The sequence below is a fragment of the Macrosteles quadrilineatus genome, unplaced genomic scaffold (assembly GCF_028750875.1).
Source record: "Macrosteles quadrilineatus isolate MER2022 unplaced genomic scaffold, UCM_ALF_1.0 Scaffold_9__3_contigs__length_116548681, whole genome shotgun sequence".
Taxonomy (NCBI): domain Eukaryota; kingdom Metazoa; phylum Arthropoda; class Insecta; order Hemiptera; family Cicadellidae; genus Macrosteles; species Macrosteles quadrilineatus.
Window position 1 is genome coordinate 40750308 of NW_026542602.1, and position 27900 is coordinate 40778207.

Consider the following 27900-nt stretch of genomic DNA (forward strand, 5'->3'; position numbering starts at 1 on the left):
TTTTCACAACCATGGAACTAACATTAACTGTGGTTTTTGGATTGTTTTCGGTAAGATTTTGTTTTACCTACTTATATGTATTATGGTTATTATATTTAGGTCCATTTGCACTTTCTATAACTTTCTTACATTAAGTATGGGCTGTAACAAAATTTAGTTGTCATATGTGTTTTCTTTTTTCACAGCAGAAATACATTTTCATCAGATTACTCGTATTTCCAATTTATTGCACTTATTATCTATATATATATAGATAGACTATATCTATATATACTGACTCACTCACTCATCACTAATTCTCCCACTTCCCATTTACTTAGGAGGCTGAAATTCGGTACACCGATTCTTTGGGCATTAAATAGGAAAACTACGTAGTTTTTATTCTGATCGGAATTTCGGGCTCCGCCCCAGTGGCTCTGGAGTTTCCCATGTTAACCTTATGATTTTTCATATTAAAAAGGAATTAATGAATCTTAACAGCTGTTTCAATTATACAAGTTGGTTCTGTTCTATGATGTTCAATAGCATTAAAGTTACAAGAATTTCCAACAGGGTGCAGCACTATTATTTTTTTTTATTTATAACAACAGCTAATTTGCAACCAAAAGGTGAGTGAGCGTAGCGAACGAACTTCATCTGGAGGCGAGTTAGCGTAGCGAACGAGCTAACCTGAAGGCAAGTGAGCGCAGCGAACGAGCTCTAACCTAATAACACCGATTTTTTGGGCATTAAATAGGAAAACTACTTAGTTTTTATTCTGATCGGAATTTCGGGCTCCGCCCCAGTGGCTCTGGAGTTTCCCATGTTAACCTTATGATTTTTCATATTAAAAAGGAATTAATAAATCTTAACAGCTGTTTCAATTAAACAAGTTGGTTCTGTTCTATGATGTTCAATAGCATTAAAGTTACAAGAATTTCCAACAGGGTGCAGCACTATTATTTTTTTAAATTTATAACAACAGCTAATTTGCAACCAAAAGGTGAGTGAGCGTAGCGAACGAACTTCAACCTGGAGGCGAGTTAGCGTAGCGAACGAGCTAACCTGAAGGCAAGTGAGCGCAGCGAACGAGCTCCAACCTAAAGGTGAGTGAGCGTAGCGAACGAACTTCAACCAGGACGTCAGGACGTGATTGAGCCATGCGAACGAGCTCATCTTGAAAATGAACGAGCATTTGACATCAAACCACATTAGGACAGGACGAAGTCTGTCGGGCCAGCTAGTGAAACCATGAAAGTGCAGCTTTAAAAATGTTTTCTATTAAGTAATGTTTGTGAATTAGGTATATTACTGTTTACAGCCTTTATGAAGTACTACATCCGTAAAGTAGTTTAATAGTGAAAGGTATTATATACCAAATTGATACGCCTCTAATACTGAAAGGCAAATTTTACACAGTACGGTAACCATTATTTACCGCACGTTTAGATACCTGCACGTTTCTGAACTCTGGTGGTATGTTTCTATAACAATTACAGCTCTTATGGTAATGGTAGTGTCGTTCTGAGTGATGCTGTATAGCATTTTGATTAGGGTAGGTGTAATCAGGGTTTAAATAATTTACAAACTGAAGAAGTTAAAGTTGGAATTAGACTTTTTCTCAAAAGAAATAGGTTTTTGTAATAACGCGCTTGATACGCGCATTATTGGATCGAAAAATGTAATTATTTTTTTAATAGATTTTTAAACACCGGTACTACTATTATCTAATTCCTATATTATGATTCCATATTAATGTACAGATTGGACAAAAGCACAGATCACAGTTTTTGTAGGAAGTTGGGGGGGGGGGAAGCGAGGTTGTTGTTAATTCAAGGTCATTAACATCACTAACATTCACAGGCCGCTAAAATCATAATAATTTGCCTTTAGAAAACACAATAGTTATTTGTGCAACTAGTGAGCAAAGGGAGCAATTGACTCACTCGAGAGAAATACTTCCTCACGAGCCGTAGGCGAGTGAGGAATGGTTTCTCGAGTGAGATGTTTTAAATTATTGTGATTTTTGTAAATAACATATTTTAATTTTCACCCTCATGGAATTTAAACACTCCTTAACCCCCTTACAAAACTAAACACATTTCATTTTTAATCCCAAAAACACGACGCTAATATAATATGTAGCCTATATATTGAACTGTGAAAATCTAAGTTAAGTCGAAGCTGAAAGTAACTTTAAATATTGAGGATCCGCTTTTAAAACCGTATTATACGCATAGCATAGTGTTCTTTGGTGCATTTTAATAATTATTTATATGCTCTTTTAGTTTTTTTTTTTTTTCAAATATAACTGCTAATGTAAGACTAAACTACATACGTAACTCCGTAACAGCTCAACATATGTTGTCAAATTAGTAGAACATGTGTCGGTGTTAACACACCAACGTCAGCTTAAGATAATTGTTAAGTTTTACAGTTGTTAACTTCGTCAGGGATGAACACAATAAGGTACGCACGAATTACAATAAAAACTAAAAATATTTTAAACAAAAAACAGGCCTGTTTTGACAACAGAGTGTCCGCACAGGTAGCAAGCGACAGTCCTGCGTACCGTATCGTGTTCTTCCCTGGCGAAGATAACAACTGATCAACTTCAGTACCTGACGCATACTACACTGAAGGTGTTTTAATACCGAAAAATGTAACACCTAATTTGACAACATTTATTGAGCTGTGTTGGGATTCGGTGAGAAATTTAGTCTAACAATATGTTTATCAGTTTAGGGACTACAAACATGGATTTTAATTACTACTGTTAAACCTAAAACGACGTTTTCTCTTAGTTTAATAATCATTTAAGGCCAACTAACTATAAACTTTTAGTTACATACAAATATAAGATGTTTGTAAGACATGAATTTTATACGTCCTCTTCATCAATTAGACTGATTGTTATAATTAAATCTAAAATAGTCCTGTATTGTTACAGATTCATCTTAGCGTAGCGGCTGAGACACCCACAGTAGCAAACACTGATGGCCACGGTAAAATAAATAATAATCTATATATATATAAAAGGCAAAGCCTTCACTGACTCACTCACTCACTGACTCACTCATCACTAATTTTCCCACTTCCCATTTATCTAGGAGGCTAAAATTTGGTACACTGATTCTTTTTTTCTTATTTAAATTATTTTTTTTAATTATTTTTTATTAATTATTTATTATTTTTTATTTTTTATATATTTTTTTTTTAAGTTGTTTTTATTGTGATCGGACTCTCGGGCTCCGCCCCAGTGGCTCTGGAGTTTCCCATGATAACCTTATGAGTACTCATATTTAAATGGAATTAATGAATCTTATCAGCTGTTTCAATTAAACAAGTTGGTTCTGTTCTATGATGTGCAATAGTATTAAAGTTGCAAGGATTACCAACAGGGTGCAGCACTATTATTTTTTTTTTAATTTGTGACAACTGCTAATTCGCAACCAAAAGGTGAGTGAGCGTAGCGAACGAACTTCAACCTGGAGGCGAGATGGAGGCGAGTTAGCGTAGCGAACGAGCTCCAACCTAAAGGTGAGTGAGCGTAGCGAACGAACTTCAACCAGGATGTGTTTGAGCCGTGCGAACGAGCTCACTTATGAAGTAAAACGGGGCAAAGCCCGCGGGTACAGCTAGTTTTATTTTATTTGAACAGATTTTTTAATAGGAGATATTGTTTAATTATTTGATTTTGATAATTCTCCTAAATGTCAAATTGAATACTGGCCCAGAACTGTAGTTCGTCCTGCACGTTTGCCTAAAACGAATAATATTGATTTATTAATAATAATTCAATTTAAAGTCATTATTCACCTGCTTAGACAGAGCTAGGTTTCTTGCAAAGGAAGTTGGACTTCAGATTAATAGTCCAGGAGCTGAGGGGTTTGAGAATGCATGAAAGTAGTACGCAATATTATTGCTGATTATTGTAATATGGACTGTGGTGATCAAAATTACGTATGTCGCCTATTTCAAAAGTGGTCGATAACGTGGGGGGGAATGGGTAAACATGGCGAGGGGCGCTATGCGTTAAAACGCTGATAACTCGAACACCTCAACACCTCAACTATTAATTTATAAATTAGATATTCTTTTGAAAAAATGACAGAATTTTGTCCTATAAACATTTTAAATTTTTATTTTTATTATATTTACCCCATAAATTTAGCACTTATATCTATGTTTTACGTAAGTAAATAGATTGAAAGCTGATTGTATAAACTTTATAAAGTGATTTGGTTCTCCGGGCCATCATCCTCTAAATCTACCTATATTATCAATGATTTTCGATTTATAGATTGAATGGAATTATTTATATTATTCCCGGTTAACACATCAGTTCAATAATATATATATATATAGATATATATAAGTAGATATATTCATGTCACTTCTGGGCCAAAAAAGGAGCCACTCAAAAATTAAATGAATTTTCCTATTTTTTTATACAATATGCTATATTTTTTACCCTTTTAGGTCAATTTCTAACATATTCATATTTTTCTAGAAAAAGTATATAATTTTGATGAAATTTTCATGAATATGTCTATATTTTACATAAAATTGACTACAAACTGAAATGTTTTTAAAAACAAGTAAAATTTTAAAATTTAATGAGTAGTTTTTATACAAATTTAACTAAAACAGTTTCTTTATCTTTGAATGTTTTAATTTCAGTAATAATTAAGTTTAAATCTTTTTTATTTAATTCTTTAATTGTTTTTTCATCAAATATATTAATAAATCTATGAGGTAAATGAACTTTACATTTTTCTAATTCAACAATAATTGTTGGTCCATATTTATCTTTAACTTTTTCAAATTTTTCTATTTTATATTTTGTATTCAATTCTAAACTTTTTATTGGTTTATATTCTTTGAATTTACATTCTCCAATATTATTAATCTCTTCTAATAGATCCATTTATTACAAAAAATAATTATAGAAATTTTAAACAGTTAATAATTGAAATATATGAAAAGAATTTTAAATATCACACAACAGTTCTGTTAGAACTGTTGTGTGATATTTAAAATTCTATTTTTTTTAATAATATCTGATGTATCACTTATGTTATCAGAAAAACCATTATGTTAATTTATTATGCATGGATCATTTAAAGTTGATAGATGTTTTAAGAATTTTAAAACAATATCATCAAATTCTGGTTTTATATAAAAATTCAATTCTAAAAGTTTAAAAATCATTGGTAATAGTTTTTTAAATGATATATTTCTTTTTGTAAAACTGAAATATGCATTAAAAATTACTGTAATATTTCTTTTATCTTCAAAATTTAATTCAAAATCAATATTGAATATTTTGTTTAAGAATTGATAGTAAAATATCCAGTTTGTATAATTTCTTTGTTTTAAGAATAATTTTATATTTTTAGGTGTTATTTCAAAACTATTGTCTAAAATACATAATGTATAGATTTCATTGATTAATTGTTGTGTGCGATATGGTTGAAAATGATTAAATTCTCTTAAAATATTTGTAAGATGTTTGTTCTTATTCTTTCGTTTATTAATCTTTTTTTCAGAAATAGTTTTTTTACATATATTACATCCTATATAATTTTTAATAATTGTAAAGTTATTAAAATTACGACATCTATAACATATATCCATTTATATATTAAATGTTTATATCTAAATGGAAGAACTTATTCAGTGTCATAAATGTAAGAAGAAAACTAAAAATATTAATCCAGAAATTGTTGAAATGAAGAATGGTTTGTTTAGAATTGCTACTAAATGTTCAATTTGTAAAACAAATAAAAGTAAAATAATTAAAAAGGAAATTAAACCAATAATAAAAAAGAATTAAATAAAAAAGATCAAATAATTGAAGCTAAAGAAATTCATGCTCTAATAAGAAAAAAATTTCGAAAAAGAAAAATAGTTACATTAGGTATTGATGATTTATGGGCAGCTGATTTAATCATTATGAAAAATTATGAAAAAGAAAATGATGGTTATAAATACATGTTGAATGTTATTGATACATTTTCTAAATATGTTTGGTCAAAACCATTGAAGAAAAAAGATGGAAAACATGTATCTATAGCATTTGAACAAATAATTAAAGATTCAATAAAAATTGGCCATAAATCACCAAACTTATTACATACAGACAAAGGATTAGAATTTGTAAATAAAGAATTTAATGGAATTTTAAAGAAATATAATATTAAAATGTATCATACAGAAAATGAAGAAAAATCAAGTATTATTGAAAGATATAATAGGACTCAAAATGAAATAATGAAAGTTTTATTTGAAATTAATAAAAATTTTAGATGGATTGATATTCTTAAAGAAATAGTTAAAGAATATAATAATTCATATCATTCAACAATTAAAATGAAACCAATTGAGGTAAATAAAGAAAATGAAAATGATTTATTAAATACAGTTTTTAAATATATCCCACCAAAAATAATTACAAAATCTAAATTTAAAATAAATGATAGAGTTAGAATAGGAAACAAAAAATCAACTTTTTCAAATAAATATAAAAACAATTGGTCAAGAGAAATATTTGTTGTTTCCAGAATTAATAATACAAATCCTGTTACATATAGTATTAAAGACTTGAATGATGAAGATATACTTGGTAGTTTTTATGATTACGAATTGAAGAAAACTAATTTGTAAAATTTTATACTATATAAATGGAGAAGGAATGTTCAAAGTGTAAACAATTAAAAAATATTAATAATTTTTATAAAAATAAAAAATATAAAGATGGATTACTTTCATATTGTAAAGAATGTGATTTAATTTATAGAAAAAAGTTATATGATAATATTATAGTAGAAGAAAAAAGTGAAAAAGTATGTTTGAATTGTAAGGAAACAAAAGATATGGAAAATTTTCATAAACATTATTATAGTAAAGATAAAAAATTTGCAATTTGTATTGAATGTGTTAGAAAAATGATGAGAGTCACAACCCATTGTGAATGTGGTAGAGATTTAAAATGGCTTAGTTATCTTCAAAAACATTTACAAACTAAAATTCATAATAAAAACATAAATAAATTAGAAAATTCATAAAAATAATATTAATTTTTGAAAGTATTATTTAAAAAAATTACTGGTTTTAAAAAAGTTTAAGTTTTATTTAAAATACTTTTATAATTTTTAAATTAACACATAAATATTTATCTTAATATTTATATTTTACAACAATAATTTTTTCAAATAAAATTATTCTTAATAAATCGTGCACATTTTTCTTCTAATAAATGGAGCGTACAATAAAAATATATTATGCCCTTATTGTAATAAGAATATATTATCTAAAAATTATAATAGACATTATAATTCAAAAAAACATTTTGAAAACAAAACTAAATATGAAACTGAAGTTAATAACTTAAAACTTTGGTGTAAACAAAATAAAATAGTTGATTATCAAAACGAAAATTTAGATCAATTAAAAGAATTAAAGAAGTCATATGATCCAACAAATTATTCACTATTTAACAGTGAAAAATTAAAAGAAATTGCTAACAAATTATCTGTTAGAAATGTTGACAATTTAAATAGAGATGAACTAATTAAAAGATTAAATAATATCAAACAAAATTCTAATAATCTAAAATATAGATCATTACAATTTATTCAAAATCTATCAATTAAAAATGGTATTAAAATAAAAGATAAAACTAGAAAAGAATTGATTGGATTATTAACTGATCATTTAAAAAATAAACCAATTCTAAAGGAAAATGTAATAAATATTCAGGAAGTGTCATCATTAAAAGGTTATTTTCAAGAGTATTATTTAACAAATTCAAATGATGATTTAGATATATCTGAATATTTAGAATCACAAAGAAATGAAATTAAAAAATTGATTGAAAAACAAGAATTTAAAAATAAAAGAGGTCAGTTATCATTATCTTGTGAATATGAAAGACAATTAGTAAATGGTGATAGTCAAAAACCCCAAATGTATTATCCTTTAAGAAGTTCAGATATATTAAACACTGATGAATTTATTGATGATCAATTTAACAAATTAATATTAAGAGAAAATTTAAATCAACCATCAAAAGGATCTGGTTGGTCATTAAAAAGATGTTTAGATTTAAATTTAAAAATAAGTAAACATAATTCATTAAATGGTGGTTCATATGTTGAATTACCAATTGAAATAAAAAATAAAAAGTGTTGTATAAATTTCAAAAATAAAGATGAATATTGTTTTATTTATGCAATTAGATGTGCTATTGATAAATATGAAGATAAAAAGTTTGATCATCCACATAGAGTAAAACAATATAAAAATTACTTGAATGATGAAATTTTTAAAGAATTTGATTATCCAATGAGTTTAAAAGATATAAAATTATTTGAAAAAAGATCATTTGATTCTAAATATAATTATCCATCCATGTCAATTAATGTATACAGATTTGATGAAGATAAAAAGATTGTTCCATTACAAATATCTGAAAATTACGATGCGAGATTAGATATTGATCTATTGTATATAAAAAATGATAATAATTCACATTATGTTTTGATAACAGATTTAAGTAAATTTGTTTCTACTCAATTAACAAAAAGTAACAGACATAAGAAATTCATTTGTAGAAGATGTTTAACACATTTTTACAAAAACAAAGATTTAAGTGAACATTTAATAATTTGTAAATCTCTTGAACCTTGTCGACCAATTTTGCCATTTCCTGGTGAAACTGTTAAATTTGAAAATTATTGTAAAAAACTTGAACATCCTTTTGTAATTTATATGGATTTTGAAAGCATTCTGAAAAAGATTAATACTTGTGAAAATAATCCAAACAACTCATATACAAATAAAATTCAGAAACATATACCTTATGGATTCACAATTTATTTAGTTTCTAGAGTGACTAATAAAATATATAAACCAATTTGTTATAGAGCAAAAACAGATGAAGAAATGAAAAATGTACCAAATAAATTATTTGAATTCTTAGATGAGATTTCAAAGTATATAGCTAAAAAATATAATTCGAAAAACAAAAAGCCTATGAGTTTAACTAAAAATGAAGAAATTGAATATCATAAAGCAAGTGTTTGTCATATTTGTGAAACTAGTGGTTTTGATAATGACACAAGACGAAAGGTAAGAGATCACTGTCATTTAACAGGAAAATTTAGAGGTGCAGCACATTCAAGTTGTAATTTAAATCTAAAATTTCCACAAAATATACCTGTGTTTTGTCATAATAGTTCAAACTATGATACACATTTGTTTATCAAAGAATTAGCTAAAAAATATGGTAAAATTGATTTAATAGCAAATACTGATGAAAAATATATAAATTATTCAGTAAATTCAGGATATGGTTATGAATTTGAAGATGATAAACCTAGAAAATTTGTAAAATTCTCATTTGTAGATACGTTTAGATTTATGGCCTCATCAATTGATAAGTAAGCTAAAAATCTGAAAGAATTTAAACACTTGACTAAATTTATAAAAAACATTGATATAATTGAAAAAGATGATGAAACATTTGAAATATTATCTTCTAAAGGTATATTTCCTTATGAGTTTATAGATGATATTGAAAAATTAAATTATGATAAAATATTAGATAAAGCACAGTTTTATAGTTCTTTAACTGATGAAAATATTAGTGATGATGATTATAAATACTATCTAAAAGTTTGGAATAAATTAAAAGTTAAAACATTAGGAAATTATTCTGATTTATACAATATTCAAGATGTGATGCTATTAGCTGATATATTTGAAAATTTTAGATCAGTTTGTTTAAAGAACTATCAATTAGATCCTGCACATTATTTAACATCACCATCATTAGCATGGGACTCTATGTTAAAATTAACAAAAATAGAATTAGAATTAATAAGTGATTATGATATGTATTTGATGATTGAAAAAGGTATAAGAGGTGGAATTTCTCAATGTGTTACAAGGTATTGTAAAGCAAATAACAAATATACCAAAAATTATGATCCTAATAAACCTGAAAATTACATGTTATATGTAGATGCAAACAATTTATATGGATGGGCCTTAAGTCAAAAGCTACCATATAAAGATATTAAATGGATGAATCCAAATGTATATACAACTGATGAATGGAAAGAAACTATATTAGAATTAGATGAAAATGCTGATTATGGTTATATTTTAGATGTTGATTTAGAATATCCAAAGGAATTACATGATAATCACAAGGATTTACCATTAGCTCCTGAACATTATAATAATAAGCTTTGTACTACATTATTTAATAAAAAAGACTATGTGGTTCATTCAAGAAACTTAAAATATTACTTAAAAAAAGGATTAAAATTAAAAAGAGTCAATAGAGTGATTGCATTTGATCAAGACAATTATATGAAAAAATATATTCAATTGAATACAAAATTAAGAGCTCTATCAAAGTCAGATTTTGAAAAAGACTTCTTCAAATTAATGAATAATTCCGTATTTGGTAAGACAATGGAAAATGTTAGAAATAGATGTGATATAAAATTAGGTAATGAAGAATATTCATTAAAACTAGCTAAAAAACCAAACTTTAAAACATTTAAGATATTTGATACCGATTGTATTGCTTCTCACATGATTAAAGAAAAAGTAAAATTTGATAAACCAATTTATATAGGATTTTCAGTTTTAGAATTATCAAAGCTATTGATGTATGAATTTTATTATGAAAAATTGAAGAAATTTGATCCAAATATAAAACTATTATATATGGACACTGATAGTTACTTTGTGGAATTAAAGAAAGATCCTTATAAAATTATTAAAGAAAATATAAATGATTTCGATACAAGTTATTATAAGAAAGATCATGAATGTTTTAATGAAAAGAATAAAAAAGTAATTGGAAAATTTAAAGATGAATTAAACGGTGAAATTTTAGAAGAATATTGTGGATTAAGATCAAAGCTATACAGTTATGAGTTTGATAAGAAAAATCCAGTTAAATGTAAAGGAATCAAGAAAAGTGTTGTAAATAAGTCAATTAATATGAATGATTTTAAGAAATGTTTGTTTGATGATGTGGAACAATATAGAGAGATGACATGTATTAGAAGTTTTAAACATGAATTATACACAGTGAGAATTAACAAATTAGCTTTAAGTAATAAAGATAATAAAAGATTTGTATGTGAAAATAGAGTAGATACATTACCTTGGGGACATAAAAATATTACTAAATGAGCGATCAACCACATGCATTAATTATACCAAAAGAAGTTTTAAATATAAATGATAACCAAATAATATATTTATATCCAAATATGACTTATGGTAAAATATTTTTATTTAGATATAAAAATTATAATATATATCAGAATAAAGAAGATAAAAATTTAAAACCATATAGAACTAAAATTAAAGAATTTATTAAAAAATATTTTTAATAAATGGAAATAATAATTATACCAAAAGAATTAATAAATAGTAAAAATGATCAAAAATTATATTTATATAAAACAAAAACATCAAATAAACATTTAGTTTATCTTTTTAAGTACAACCAATATTATGTTTATCACTTAACATTTAATTTTTGTATTATGCCATTTTTACATATAGTTTTAAAATATGTTAAAGATAGTTTTAAAGAAAATGATCAAAATATAATTAATATGTAATATTTATAGTTGAATTATTACAATTTATAGGTATATTACTTTTTTCCAATTTATTAAATTCTTTCTCTTTTATTAAGTTGTTTTATATCATTTTTAATAGAACTATATAATTTACATTTATCATTTTTATAATTTATTTCTTCAAACTCTATATTATTTAGTTTTAAAACTTTTATAAACTTATATTTTTAATTATTTAAACAAGTCACAATATTAGTGACTTGATTATTTCTTAATAAATTCTATAAAATCTATTAGTTTATTTAATAATTAAACCTTAAATAAACCTTTATAAACTTGTTTTTTTAATCAATTTATCTACTCTAAGATTTTTATGGTATAAAAAAACTTTAATAATTCTAATAAATTTCATGTTTTTTAATAGTTTATTTAATAATTAAACCTTTATAAACTCATTTTTAATCATTTATTCACGCGTCGCGATTTTTGCGACGCGTCAAATATTTAATAAATTCCATAAATTTAATAATTTATTTGATAATTAAACCTTAAATAAACCTTTACAAACTTGTTTTTTTAATCAATTAATCTACTTCAAGATTTTTATGATATAAAAAACTTTAATAATTTTGATAAATTTCATATTTTTTAATAGTTTATTTAATAATTAAACCTTTATAAACTCATTTTTAATCATTTATTAACGCGTCGCGATTTTTGCGACGCGTCAAATATTTAATAAATTCCATAAATTTAATAATTTATTTGATAATTAAACCTTAAATAAACCTTTACAAACTTGTTTTTTTAATCAATTAATCTACTTCAAGAATTTTATGATATAAAAAACTTTAATAATTTTGATAAATTTCATGTTTTTTAATAGTTTATTTAATAATTAAACCTTTATAAACTCATTTTTAATCATTTATTCACGCGTCGCGATTTTTGCGACGCGTCAAATATTTAATAAATTCCATAAATTTAATAATTTATTTGATAATTAAACCTTAAATAAACCTTTACAAACTTGTTTTTTTAATCAATTAAACTGGTTGCAATTTTAGTGACTTACATCTTAAAAATTCCATAAATTCAATAGTTTATTTGATAATTAAACCTTTATAAACTTATATTTTTAATCATTTAAATCTAATTTTATATAGAAGATTCTTTTTTTAATTTTAAATACACAATCGATCTTACATTTTCATTATTCAATAAATTTCCTTCATTATCTTGAATAGTAATTTTAATATTTTGAATTTTATTTATATTTTTTAAGGGAACATAATTAATTTCATTTGGCTTTTCACTAATCTTTAAACCATATTCAATATTTGGAAAGAAAGAATATAAAATTTCAGATTCTCTATGTAAATGTAAATGATCTTTATGATTTTCAATGCTAGGTTCAACTAAATTACAATGGATTTCAATAACATCAAAAGGTCTTAATTTTGGTAATTTTATTCCTTTTATTAATACATTTGGTTCAATCATTTCATCTTTTAACCCTAATAGATCAATTATGAAAGCTGTGACTATAATTTTAACAGGTGATTTTATTACAATAAAAGGACCATTGTTTTCTAATAAAAATTCATTTTCATTAAATTTATCATATTTATTTTTAAATTCTGTTAAACTTTTTGTAAATAATTTTTTTATGTCTTCTAAGGTGTAATATCCTTTCTTTATATTAAAATATTGATCAATTGTTTTGTTTTGATCAATAATACTAAAACCATATATATTTTTATAATCATTTGGTACATTTAATATAAAATTATCTGAATAAAATCCACAAAGACCAATACTATAATTTCCATCTAAATGAATTGGATGTTCTAATCTTAGTTCAATCTTTGAAGAATTGCCTATAATTTTAAATAATTTCATCTTATTTAAATGGAAAAATTTTTAAAGGAAAAAAATAAGATAAAATTTGATACATATGATGAAAAAATCAAGAATAATCAACCAATTAGATTGTTAATAATAGGATCAAGTGGTTCTGATAAAACAACATTACTATTAAATTTCATCTATAAAAGATTGATACCATACACAAATTTATATATATTTAGTAAATCATTAGAGCAGCCTGCATATATAAAACTACAACATAGATTTAAAAATATTGAAATGAACATTAACAAAAAAGTTGCAAATTTCTTTGGTTCATGTAAAGATATAATTTCATTAAATGATTGTAAACCAAATTCATTAATTGTTTTTGATGATTGTATTTTAGAAAATCAAGATAAAATAAAAGAGTATTTTGTAATGGGTAGACATAAAAACATATCATGTATTTATCTTTCACAATGTTATTCAAAAGTTGACATTAAATTAATAAGGAATAATTTAAATATGTTATGTATTTTTAAGCAAAATAATCATTATGTAAAACAAATTTTTGATCATTTTGTAGGTTCTGATATGTCATTTAATGAATTTAAGGATATTTGTAATGATTGTTAGAAAGAAAATTATGGATTTTTAACTATGAATTTGATATTAAAAACAAATGAAGGAAAATATATGAATAAGTTTTCTAATATAAAATTTTCTTCTAAATAAATGTGGTGTATGCTTGCTTTAATTGTTGATAAAGTATTTGTTATAATAATATTTGCCTTATCTTTAGTGTTTATTTTTCTTATTAAATTTACAGAAAATAAAAAATGATGTGTTTGTGTTTAATTTTAGATTTACTTATTATTTTTGTTTTATTTATATTAATCATTAGTGTAGTTTTGATTGTGCTTAATCGACATAGTTTATGTTTATGTTAACATCATTTATGTTTATGTTAACATATTTTTTCTTTTAATAAATGGATAACATAACTGTCGACAAGGCTAAGAAGTTAGATGAAATTGAAAAAAAATTAATAAAAGAATTTAAAAATCAAATTAAAATTGATGAAAATTATGAACAAATTAAACAAAAAGCATATGAACCAATAACATCTGCAATTGGTAAAGTAGAAAATAAAATTGGTGATGTTTTAAATGAAAATAAAAATTTAATGGATTTAGTACCTATTGTTAATCAATTTGCAAACATATCAATACCACAATCTGAAGAAGAATTTATTTTACCTTCAAGTACTCCATTTAGACCAATAAGAGAACAAATTATTGAAGAAGAATCAACATTTATAGATCCAAATATTGTTTCACCTCAAATATTAAAAAAAATCATTGGTCCAATTGCACAAAAATATTTACCTAGAGCAAAAGATGATAAATTTGGTTTGTATTGGGATAAACATAAAAAATCATTTATGATTGGTGATAAAATAACAGTAATTGATAATGATGATTTACTTGTTAATGGTAAAACATATACTGGCACTCAAGGTTTATGGAGATTATTGACATATAAAGACAAACCAGATGATAATTTATATAGTCAAGATGATTTAAATAATTACTCAAAAATTTTATGGGAAACAGATTCAATTTATAAAAATAATGATCCAAGTACTAGAAAACCAAAATCAAGTAAAGGTAATAAATATATGAATTTGATTAAATTTATTTGGGATTCTAAAGGAAATATTGAAGGATCTGGTATAAGAAAATATTCAGAAAATAAAATTGAATACAGATATATTGATGATTTAAACAAATTAGAAAGTATAATCAATTATATATATGCTCAAGAAAAAGCTGGAAATAATAACTTTATCAATGAAAAAAGGGCTATTAAAGATTTTATTTCAAACAAATTAGATGAATTAATTGAAAAACCTGATGGTATAAAATATTTAAAAAGAATATTACCAACTATAACATCACCAATTATAGGTTCAGGATTATAAAATGATTTTATAAATAATTTACCATTTGAATTGCATGTACCTGGTTTTCAATATCTAGGACCTGGAACTAAGCTACAAAAAAGATTAAAAAGAGGTGATCCTGGAATAAATGATTTAGATAAAGCTGCTAAAGAACATGATATATTTTATAGAGATCATAAAGATACAGAATCTAGAAATGATATTGCTGATAAATTATTACAAGATAAAGCATGGGATATAGCAACATCTAGTGATCATGATATAGGTGAAAGATTAGTTGCTTTCACAACATCAGGTGCTATGTGGTTAAAAAGAAAATTTGGAATGGGATTAGAAATAGGATTAAAATTTTAACCTATATAAATGGAGAAAGTTAAGGTAAATTTAACTGATTATCAAAAATCTAAAATTAAATCTGCTTTTAAGAAAAATAAAAATTTGACTATACAATTTGAAATAGATCAATTTAAAAATGGTAATGATGTATTATTATTAACTAAAAGACAATTGAATAAATTAGAAAAACATAAAAAATTAAATACTGGATTAAGACTTGAATTTTCTTATAATCAACTTAAACAAATAAAAGATGGTGGTTTATTAAATGAAATATTAAATGTTGCTGATTATATTCCTGGCATAAATAGTTTAACACCAAAAGTTAGAAGAGGAGCTAAAGTAGTAAAAGACAATGTTATTCCAAAATTTAGAGAATTTATAAATTGGTTAGATCAAGAATTAGCTAATGTAAAAGGATCTGGATTAGATGAAAAAACATTAAAATATGTTAAGAAAAAAATTTCAACCCATTGACTTTAGCTGATTTAGAAAAATTATGTCAAAATATTAAGAATTTTAGAGGTGTTTTTATGAGAGATATGCTTCCAAAAACTGTTAATAAATTTGAATGTGGTGTAGTCAATTTAGATTCTTTTTCTGGTAATGGAACTCATTGGATATGTTATTATAAAAAAGATAAAATTAAATATTACTTTGATTCTTATGGAAAAATTGTTAATAAACCTTTTAAGGAAATTGTTAAATATTTAGGAAAAGACAATATATTTTTTAATGATTCACAAATTCAAAATTATAATGATCCACCTATATGTGGTCATTTGTGTGTTTTTGTATTAAATGAGTTGAATAAAAATATAAGATTTGATAACATAATCAATAAATTAATTCTTAATAAATATGGATTCATTAAATATATTTGATCTATTTGGTAGACAGAAAAAAGATTTAATTGAAGTAAAAAATGATTATATTAATTCAAAATTAAATTCCATTTTTAATGATATTAATAAGGATTTAAAAAACCATATTAAGAAAACTAATAATTTGGTTAATGCTATTAGTCTATCCAAAAATTATTTAAGTATTAATTCTAGAAGGATTGTTAATGTAAAACCAAGCATTAACGACTATGATGTTGTCATAAAATCTGAGTTAAATGAAGTTTTAAATTCTATTATTAAGGTTGGTAATGATCATTCAAAAACTAAACAGGATTTAAATGAATTGGTTAATTCATTATTTAATCTAAAAATGTATGTTGAAGATTTAGAAAAACAACTTGAAGATAAACTTGCTGAAAAAATAAGATTAGTAACTGCTGGATTAGCACAAATATTAGAAGATAAACTTAATACAGAAAACCAAGAAGATCAATAATTTTTACTATATAAATGGAGTTTACTTACTGTCTTAAATGTAAACAAAAAACCAATTCTAAAGACATTCAAACAATAAAATTAAAAAATAAAAATATGGTTAAAGCAAAATGTTGTATATGTAATTCAAAGAAAAGTAGTTTTACAAAAATTTCCTCCTAATAAATGGCTCTATATAATTCATTTGATTATTTCATTATCAGAAACCAATTTCTATTAACCAATGAAGATTGGCATATTATTTCAGAAAAATATGAATTGAATGATGAGATGATTAGATTGTTTCAAAATAAATTGAATTGGGAAAAAATTGCTAAATATCAAATTTTGAATGAAAAGATTATTACTGAATACATAAATTATCAGTTAAAAGATCATATTGATTTGATTTGTAAATACCAAACATTATCTCAAAACTTTATTGAAGAATACAAATATATGTTGGATTGGGAATTACTTATTGAAAACCAAAACTTATCTGCTAAATTTATTGTTGATAATGTTAAAGAAATTCAATATTTTAAAGATAAAAATGATTATGATACTGTTGATTAAACATTTTTCAGTTGATTAAATAGATTTCAGTTGATTAAAATTCAAAATTAATAAAATTTTACTTGTTTTAAAAAACCTTTTTCTTTCCATATTTTTTCATAAATTTTTCCTTAATAAATGGCTAATACTTATGAAATTGAAAGAGCTGAATATAAAAATTTTTATCCTTTATCTAAACTACATTTGAATGAACCAAACAAAAAAACTGAATTTAATATTGATTTTGGTGATGGATTTTGTTCATCTAAGTTTCAATTTTATATTTCAGGATCATTAAAAAAATCTGATGATAAAGACTATAGTGCTACAGATAATGTAAAGTTGATTAATAATTTTATACCATTCTTATTTTCAAAAATTGAAATTAGAAAACATAATAAATTAATTGAGGAAATTGAACATCCTGGACAATTGAGTACAATAAAAGGTACTGTTACTTATTCAAAAACAGAAGCAGTATCCAACATTTGTAATGGATTTCAATCAGATTTCAAAAAAACATTTGAAGCTGTGGGTAATCTATCACATTTTGGATTAGGTTTCTTTGAAAATGTTAATGTTCCAATATACAAAGGAGGATTCAATATATGTTTTGTTAGATCTGAAGATAATGATGCTATTTTTAGATGGAAAACTAAAAAAGTTGATGGAACTTTTGATGATACTACATTACCAAGTACTGGAAAAATAATTATTGATGACTTTTTTATTAGAGTTTCAATAATTGAGTATAAAACTACAAGTAAAAATCAATATATTAATGAAATAACTAAAAAAGAAAAAATACTATTTCACTTTAATCATTGGCAATGTATTGAACAAAAGACAATAACTGGAAAAACAGTTAGTTTTGATATAACAAATATTTATCGAAACATCTATAATCCAAAATTTATAATAATTGGTTTTCAAAAAGGTAGAACTAATGATCAATTATATGACACTTCAAAATTTGATAGTATGTATATTAAAAATATTAGAGTAAAATTAAATGGTCACTATTATCCTGATGATTTAATAAATCTAGATATAAATAATGGAAAATTTAGAATTGTATATCAAATGTATCAAGATTATAAAAAGGTTTATTATAACAATAGTGAAATGTATTATGATCCAACAGAATTCATTGAAAATAGACCATTGTATGTGATTGATACTACAAAAACTACTGTAAATATTTCAGGATCAAAAAATGATATAATAATAAATATGGATTTTGATTATGATATAACTGTTGCTAGTAAAACTAATTGCTATGTAGTTGTTGTGTCTGAAAGATTATTAGAGTATAGTGTAATTAAAAATGATATAACTGAAATCAAATAAAATTATTATAAAACCACCATTTATTTACTACTTTTTGACATATTTTTCAAAATATTATTATATTTTATGAATAATGAGACTACTATTGTTAATTTAAAATTTGTTTCATAAAAAAATATTAATAAATAAAAATTTTTGATTTTCAAGGTCACAAGAAATGAATATTTTAAATTTTATTATTTAATAAATTTATACTTACCTTATAGATATATCATACCAAATTTCATGAAAATATCTTTAAAAACAAAAAAGTTATTAAGGTTTTTAGTTTAAGGGTAGTTCACCCTAAATTGGAAAATTTTAGTAAAAACATTGATTTTAAACATAATTTTTCATAATTTTTAACTTTTAGAATTATTCAATAATTTTTTACATTTTTATAAATAAAATACAAAATAAGGGATGAAACTACCCTTAACATAAGTCAAAAACATTCTTTAATATTCAATGAGTGTATGTTTCAAATTTGGTTAAGATTGGTTTAAAAACACTCAAGTTATAACATACAATATATTTCAAATAATTTCATTCGATACTAACAATCGAATAATAAGTTGAAACATTCGATATTAACAGTTAAATTACTGAATAGGAATTCAAAATAACTCACACAAACATAAACAAATAATATTTACTGAACATTTCAGATTTATCAAAGCGTGCATTCAATGCACGCTTTCGTTGAACATCATTTGGTTTGGCAAAAAAAAACTGTCAAATAAAACAGCACAGTCACTTAAATTTTTCTACACAAAATATTTACTGTACAATTCAGATTTATCAAAGCGTGCTTTAGAAGCACACTGTCCTTGAATGTCATATGGTTTGGCAAAAAACTATCAAACAAAGCAGCAATCACTTGACCTTGAAAATTCTGATTGTTTTATAAACAAGTTATGATTACAAACAATAAAAATAGTCTATAAATAGTTCAATAAATCACTTTTACTTATTAAAATATTAGTTAAAAACACTTGAACAATCCAAATATGGTGATGAACACTTCAAACACATTTCACTTCACAACACGATAGTTTCACAATTTTCATAGTTAATCTTCTTTATACTTCATCTTCAATCAATAAATAATAAACTTTTACCATCAATAAACTCTTATTTTAAATATTTCTCCATAAAACAAAATGAGAATATACATAGAAAATCAGCCAGTCGACAGAGCCACACCCATTATGATAGCTAATGACGAGAGTTTTGCTAACTTGACACTTTTTTTTGTTCAATCGGCTAGTTTCATTAGCTAACTATTTAACCATTGATTATACATTTTAAGCATTAATTATAAAATACTTTTCGATTAGTTTCGATAAATCAAAATAATTATTTTAATCCACACTGCAATTTACTAACATTCAACTGGTTATTATTTTATTCAATCACTTATTTTCATAAAAAGATCGACCAAACAAATTAGGCCATAGACTAATATTCCTTCAATAAGATTATATTTACAACACAATTTGTTTTTGTTGATTTTTACATTATCTTTAATCATACAGAAATGTATAATATATGAAATAGCACTAATTTTTAACAAGCTTTTCATTGGTGACATTTATTTTTAATTTAAATCAATACTTATCTTCTTATCTTAAGATTATCATTTTTGATAACATTTCATGTTTAAGTTTAAAATTATTTAAAATGAAATATGGACTTGTAATACATCAAATATCATTAGAATTTTCTGAGAAATTCAATACTTTTAATAAATTTTGAATAACTCAAATAGGAAAAATATTATTTACAAAAACAATAATTTAAATAAAATATTTAGAATATTTGAATAAAAAATTTTAAAATTTTACTTGTTTTTAAAAACATTTCAGTTTGTAGTCAATTTTATGTAAAATATAGACATATTCATGAAAATTTCATCAAAATTATATACTTTTTCTAGAAAAATATGAATATGTTAGAAATTGACCTAAAAGGGTAAAAAATATAGCATATTGTATAAAAAAATAGGAAAATTCATTTAATTTTTGAGTGGCTCCTTTTTTGGCCCAGAAGTGACATGAATATATCTACTTATATATATGTATTTATTTAACTTTTCACTCGCTTAAAAACCAAACATCTTCTTAAAATAACAGGATAATGAATCCAAACAAAGTTGCTTATTTGATAAGAGCTTTTAAAAATGTCCTTGGTACAAAAAGCATTCCGATAAAATAAAAATAAAAATCTCTGTGACTTAATTGGAATTATTTGAATAAATATGTTGTATGAGCAAGTCTTTGGAATAATTAACAGGTCTCTGAGTATCGCTTAACAACGTTAAAACTGGTGCAGTTTGATAATGATATCAGAATTCATCGTCATTAAAGCCACATATTTCTGTTTCAGTACTATTCTACTCTCAACATGACGAATTGTTTACGGGTATGGTTCAAGACACAACGATGTCTATAAAGCCAGTGGATTCAAGGGAATATTCAACGCAATTCACAATACAATTGACGAAAGACGCAAGTAAACATTTGTTTGTTGAATGCGTAGAAGATGAAAAAAGACCTGAAGTGTTTTTATACAGCCAAGAAGGAATCTTGGTAGATAAATTGACGCTGAGAAACAGTGAAGACGTTTGCAAACGAGTAAAAGATTACATATCTCTCGATGGGAAGGAACCCGAAATTAAGACTTTCAAAAACAAATATGATGTGTTGGAATTTAGCTTGATGTACCAGTCTCATGAGGAACAACATTGCTTCATAAGAAGTTACGTGATTAACTACCTTTTTTACGTTGCCCTTTTGGGAAGAGATAAAGTGCTTAAAATAAAATGTAAAGAAGATTCCGTGACGGTAGGTTGAAAATATATATCATTTTACAAAATAAAGCTAAACGAAGCCTTCTAGTTGAGGAGAATAAATTCAGAGTTGACTAGATTTAATAAAATATTCATACCGTCAAGGGTTTGTCATAAAGTAGATTTTTCGCTATTACAATAAAGTTTGCTGGCCAAAAGAACCAAAAGAATTTTACTTTCAGGTTAATCCTATATATAAATAAGTAGGCATGTTTCTTAAAAAAACCCTTTTTATCAGCTCGTTTGCATCACAGGGAAAATCTACACATCCCGTTATAAAGAAATTTTTCTGTAGATGAACAGACTCCCTTGATAAATTATAATGGGTTCACAATTAAGCACAAAAAAAATATTTAAAATTTTAAAAAGTTAACATGTACCTTATGGGTTGCCATGCTGATGACGAAACAACATCGAAATATATACAGAAAATCAAAACAAATGGACGAACTACCAGTCACATGTTTTATTTACAGCGAGGGGTGAAAATAATAGGAAAGTTTGCACAATGCATATTTTTGGTCAAGTTTTCGACCACTTGACAGCCTCTAGTATTTAAAATTTGTTAACTTTCACAAAACTGTATTTGCCTATTATAATTCTAAATTTATCCACTGAAAGTCAATGACTAGTCTTACTCACAATTTCAGGTGTATCTTTAAATTTGAGAAATTGTCGGACACAGTTAATTAGATCCATGCCGATACCCACGTAGAAAGAAGGGAAAATTTAAAAAGAGGATGGACATGGAATTTCACATGGCAGATTTATCTGTGGACAACTTTGTTTATACATTATAATAGTCCTTTAAACATTAGACATTACTATAGACATAATACCTTAGAACAAAATTTTTTATCTGAGCTTCACTTATATTTTTCAGGATTTTGCAAAAGGAGAGGCTGCTGGTGTTATTAGTAAGTATTTCCAAAGAATATTTTTTTTAAAAATTAGTCAAACTTGAATTATATACTTTAAACAACAGTTTTTTAAATTCATATTCTATGTTTATCAACCCCTTTGGTATGTTAATGCTTTTCATAGCGAATGGCTCCCACCATGTTTTTGATACCATCCAACCTGACTTTTTAGCGAATTTTCCATATAGAGAATAAGCTATTACCGTAGGTCTCATGGTAAGACTTGGACCCGGGGCCGATTTACTTTTTAATTTTGATGTCCCTAGAAGCCAAAAACACCATCCGTTCAAATTCAAATATGTATATGTGTGTGTGTCCGTTAGCACGATAACTCGAGCAATAATGATCCGATTTCGATGAAATTTGGTACAAACGTGTAAACCTACGTTTATTCGAACGAGTTCACGAGCCAGCATGATCGGACCATGGAAACGGGGTTTTATGGGGGGATTTTTGGGGTAAGAATTGGTTTTTGTGGTTTTTGTCTCTCAATACTAAAAATTTCCCAAATTTTCTCTAGACCATTTTGTAGAGCGTAAAAAAACAATTTAGTATATTGAAATGTTTCTGTATGATTATTGGTTACGGAGAAAATTGTAAATTAAAAATTCTCATGTTATTCTTATGGAGAATAAGTAAACTGTTGTAGTTTGTTTGTTTATGGATATATTTGGATCAAACCTGGCAAATCTATTTATTTTATACCAATCTATTAATATTTTACTAAAAAACACATTTTATTAACCTCCCTGTAGGCAGCAAACCTAGGTACTCGTTAAACCTAATGTTATTTGAATAGATTTAATTGAAAATCAAATCAGGCAGTCTGCAGGTTTGCTGCGGCGGGGGTATTGAATAGATAACATCATCAATATTCCACAAGGAAAGGTAGTGAATTTGCGTTCAACAGACATAATTCATCGGTTATCGAGAAAATCCCATCTTTTGTGTTGTTAAAACTATTTAATACCTTACCGGACACTATAAAAATTTAACTTTTTTTATCATATTTAAAAACGCATTTAAAATTATTTAAACGTGTTAACATTATACATCTCACAAAGAGACCTTTGTAAAAAAATTTGATGATTCAATATGTCAAAACTCCTTGACATATTTTGTTGTATTGTTGTTCCATAGTCCATTGCCTTTACATTTTCACACTTACCATTGATTGAGTAAACATAGTAACAGATATTTCATTGATTTTAGAATCAAAAGAACATCGTGTACAGTTTAGTTTTATGATATTTTCCTTGATTTAATTTAATCAGCGGTGTAGCAAAACACAAATAATAAATTCATCGAAATGCAATAAAGTAAATGTGAATTTCAAGCTATGCTAAGATAAAATAAGATTATTGTGTCTTACCATTTAATAATTAAATATTGTTACACATATACCACATATTTCAGAACACAAAATCAATGGCGTACAATTTAGTTATTTATGAAATTCTTTAGTTTAATTTAAGCATAGGTGTAGCAAAACACAATTACTAAATTTACCAAAATGTAAAAAAGTCAATGTGAAGTGCAAGTCATGTTAAGTTAATCCAACACATGTTAAGCAATCCGAATTTAAAAGCCTCCAAATTCATACAAAACATCTCAAATATTGTAATTTTCATACCTATTCCATGAAAATATATCAATAACATTATTTTCATAATCTAGAAACTTTAAACAATCGAAAGCAGAGCCTGGGTTGATACAGCAAGAGTTATAGAATATGTTTTGTTATTTCTGTAGTCATTGACATAGTTTTAGAATATATAACCCATGTATAGTTTTGGATTATAACGTACCACATAGTTGTGTAAAATGTGTTTAAAATAAAAAATAAAATAAAAATATTTAATTGCTTTGGATCGGCTCTGTCTGAAATTGTGAATTAACTAATTTGGCAGTTCTCCTTGTTTACATTGAAATGTCAAAAGGAAATGTAAACATTGTGAGTATTCTCATTGCAGACATGGAGACCAATGAATATTTACTTTTAAAATCCTCACCTCGAAACTTTTAAAGGCAAAAGGGCAAAGCCTACGGTCAGTATCGAAGTGTGAATAGTCCTATTACCATTCTTCGTATGGCAGCTATATTATTGTAAAATCTAAACGCAGTCGGTATAGTAGTTTTTACGATATTGAGTAACACACATATAGACATACACCATTAGATTAATAATGGATATAGATAACAATATTATCAGTAAAATAATCTTAGGTTTTATATATTCGTTCTGGTTATGACAATAACTGACACCATTTTGTACATAATGTGCAATATAAATTAAGTTATTTTGATTGATTGATTGACATTTTTGTATCGCTGTCCCTTTACCCTTAGGAAGCGCTGCATTTTCCGTTATTTTATGGGTTTTTATGGAAAAAACAACATTAAAAACCAAAATTTCAAATAAATTAAAAAACGCCTGGAGATACCATGGATTAGTACCTACATACCAAATTTCATCAAAATCGGACTACAGGTGTGGTTTGTAGCTTTGTACAAATTCAGACACACACACACAGACATCACTTCGAAAACCAATTTATTGGGTCCAGAGGGACCCAAAACGGATATATCTACTCAATACTCAAACTCGAAAATTTTGACGAAAATAATACTTTCTCCATATAGTTTGGTGTAGTGGAAAAAGTAAAAGCCCAAATAGGGAAACAACGCATGTATAAGCCAAATTTTGTTCAGTTATAAGAGAGGGGTTGTAGGCCCCAATGGTTAAAATATTGCGAGATCAGAAAATGATATTGTTGTGTTGCTTGACGACCACATCCGAGCCCGAATATTTAACCTAATTATTACTTATCAATAAATATTATTATTACTACTAACACTAGACTTAGTCAAATTAGTTAGCTATCCGATACCAACAGTAGTTTCGTCCCACCGTCACGGGGTCCTAAAACAACATACTAAAAGTACCGACCAGAGAGGGTAGAGGGTGATGGTAGGGGACTCTGAAGTTCCCTTTTACTTTCTCCCCCTATACATAGTATAGTATATGGAGAAAGTATCGTTTTCGTCAAAGTTTTCGAGTTTGAGTTTTGAGTAGATATATATCCATTTTGGGGCCCTCTGAACCCAAAAAAGTGGTTTTCGAAGTGATGTCTGTGTGTGTGTGTGTGTGTGTGCGTGTGTGTGTGAGTGTGGATGTGTACAGAGCTACAGACTACATGTCCTGTTATCCAATGTTGATGAAATTTGGTTTGTAGGTACTAATCCATGGTATCTCCAGGCATTTTTTTTTCAAAAGGGTTCAAAGGTTATTGTAAATAATGTTATTTTCCCATAAAAAACAAAAAAAATTAAAATTATTTTTTGTAAGAAACTGTTTTGATTTAAATTAGTATGTGATTGACCAGATAATTATTCTTAACAAAATTGAGCAACCCCCCCCCCCCCCCCCACTATTGCTGTACAAAATACGGTTCAAATTATTGTAACTTATTTTATTTTCCAATAGAACCCCATTAAAAACGGAAACTTGGATTTTTAAAAAAAACCTATTCCGATTGAAACTCATCAGTTATGGTCCTTATAATTCTAAACAAAACAGTGCGACCCCCATTCATGTAGAAATTACGGTTCAAAAGTTAATGCAACTTTTTTGATTTTACCCATTAATTATAGTTACTCTCCTTGCTTAAACATGATAAAGGTTGTTGACAAGCTTATGGTAGAAAGTATGATCAGATTGCTGATACCATTTATTTTGTCTTCGTTTCCTGGAATAATTACATGAAATCAAATTTTATATGTAAGAAGAATATAAACTACTGTCATCGATTTCAGACACAATTTTTCTCCCCAGGGAATAAAAAAGCTACTTGAAAACCTAAAACGCATGAGTAAGAAATTGTGAAACTATACCAAATTAAATGCGTTTTATTTTGCTTTATACTTACTTAAAATAATTATTTTATTATAGATGTTTTGTTATATAGATGTTCTAACAAAGGAGGGATTTTATGAAATTATGGATTATATCAAAGGTTCTCCTCGCAGTGACCCAATAGTTTCAACCTTTGCTGTCCAAGGTTTCAAGCTCAAGTGCCAAGAATACACCATGGAAAGGAAGCAAGACGCGATCAAAGCATCCACTATGGCATCAGGACTTATCATGCATGACTATCTAGTCATAGACAGGTTGTTTTTAGACTCTTGTACAACTGGAGTTGAGGGGATATACATCGGAGAATTGAGAGAAAGCAGTAAGGCCTCCATATTAAGAATTGTGTTTAAAAAAAGTGGAGATTGTTTCTCGAGGGAAATAAAATTCACTCGTCCCAAGATAATTGGGGACACATTATATCACATGTGGCGAAGCACTCCTATGAGAGTCAGGTGTCAAAATGATTGGATCAGTGGAAAGGAGTTGAAAGTAGAAGAACTACCATAGTACACGGGACTCATTTTGGCCAAATAAACTAAAAAAAAAAAAAAAAAAAAAAAACTGTCAATGTGATATAAATTATCGTAACTGATTTCGTAGTTAAATATTTTTCCCAAAAACCCTGATAACGGAATGCAATTTCCTTGGTAGTTGAATCACCAAATCCCTCAGACCCAGTTTGCATACTTGAGCTATCAAAAATAAATTATTCTGCGTTAACCATACTCCATAAAGTGGTGTGAAAAACTATAATCATAAAACGTTTATTTATGTTCGTTTTAAATTTATATTACAAAATACTACTTATCCAAATTTGATTTAATATCAATGATTTCAAAGTTATTAGTTTAGGTGATAAATACAAGTTTTAGTGTTGCATGATTCAGAACAGTCTATTTGGTAATAGAGTTAGTTGTATAAATATTATCTAAATTAAAAGTTGTAATCTATAGGAGAGCGTTAAATACAATACATCATGTCATTCCACCTTTCGGTCTAATATCACGATCATATGCATTTTGATGTATGAACTGTTTAATTAGTTAGAAATATCTTTCATTATCACACTAAGAGTAAACGTGGTAGCTCATGTACTCTAGCGAACAATGAGGTAACGCTATCCATGATATCGCATATGCCTGAATTTATTTAGTTATTTAAACGATCAAAACACTGTAGCTTTTTGTCATTTATAGACCCATACAGCATAGTTTATCTCTTATTTTAGATTTCTTTTGTGTGACATAGATAAGTATTGTT

General features: G+C 25.9%; 1 protein-coding gene across 1 annotated transcript; it reads left to right on the top strand.

Annotated features, from left to right (window-relative positions):
• LOC129003139 (uncharacterized) lies at positions 1-27170 on the top strand. Its single transcript, XM_054431381.1, has 5 exons — positions 1-50; positions 2930-2984; positions 21342-21799; positions 22688-22721; positions 26693-27170. Exons 1-5 carry the CDS (start codon positions 12-14, stop codon positions 27145-27147), a joined length of 1041 nt encoding a protein of 346 aa, XP_054287356.1. The 5' UTR covers positions 1-11; the 3' UTR covers positions 27148-27170.
• The last annotated feature ends 730 nt before the right edge of the window (positions 27171-27900 follow it).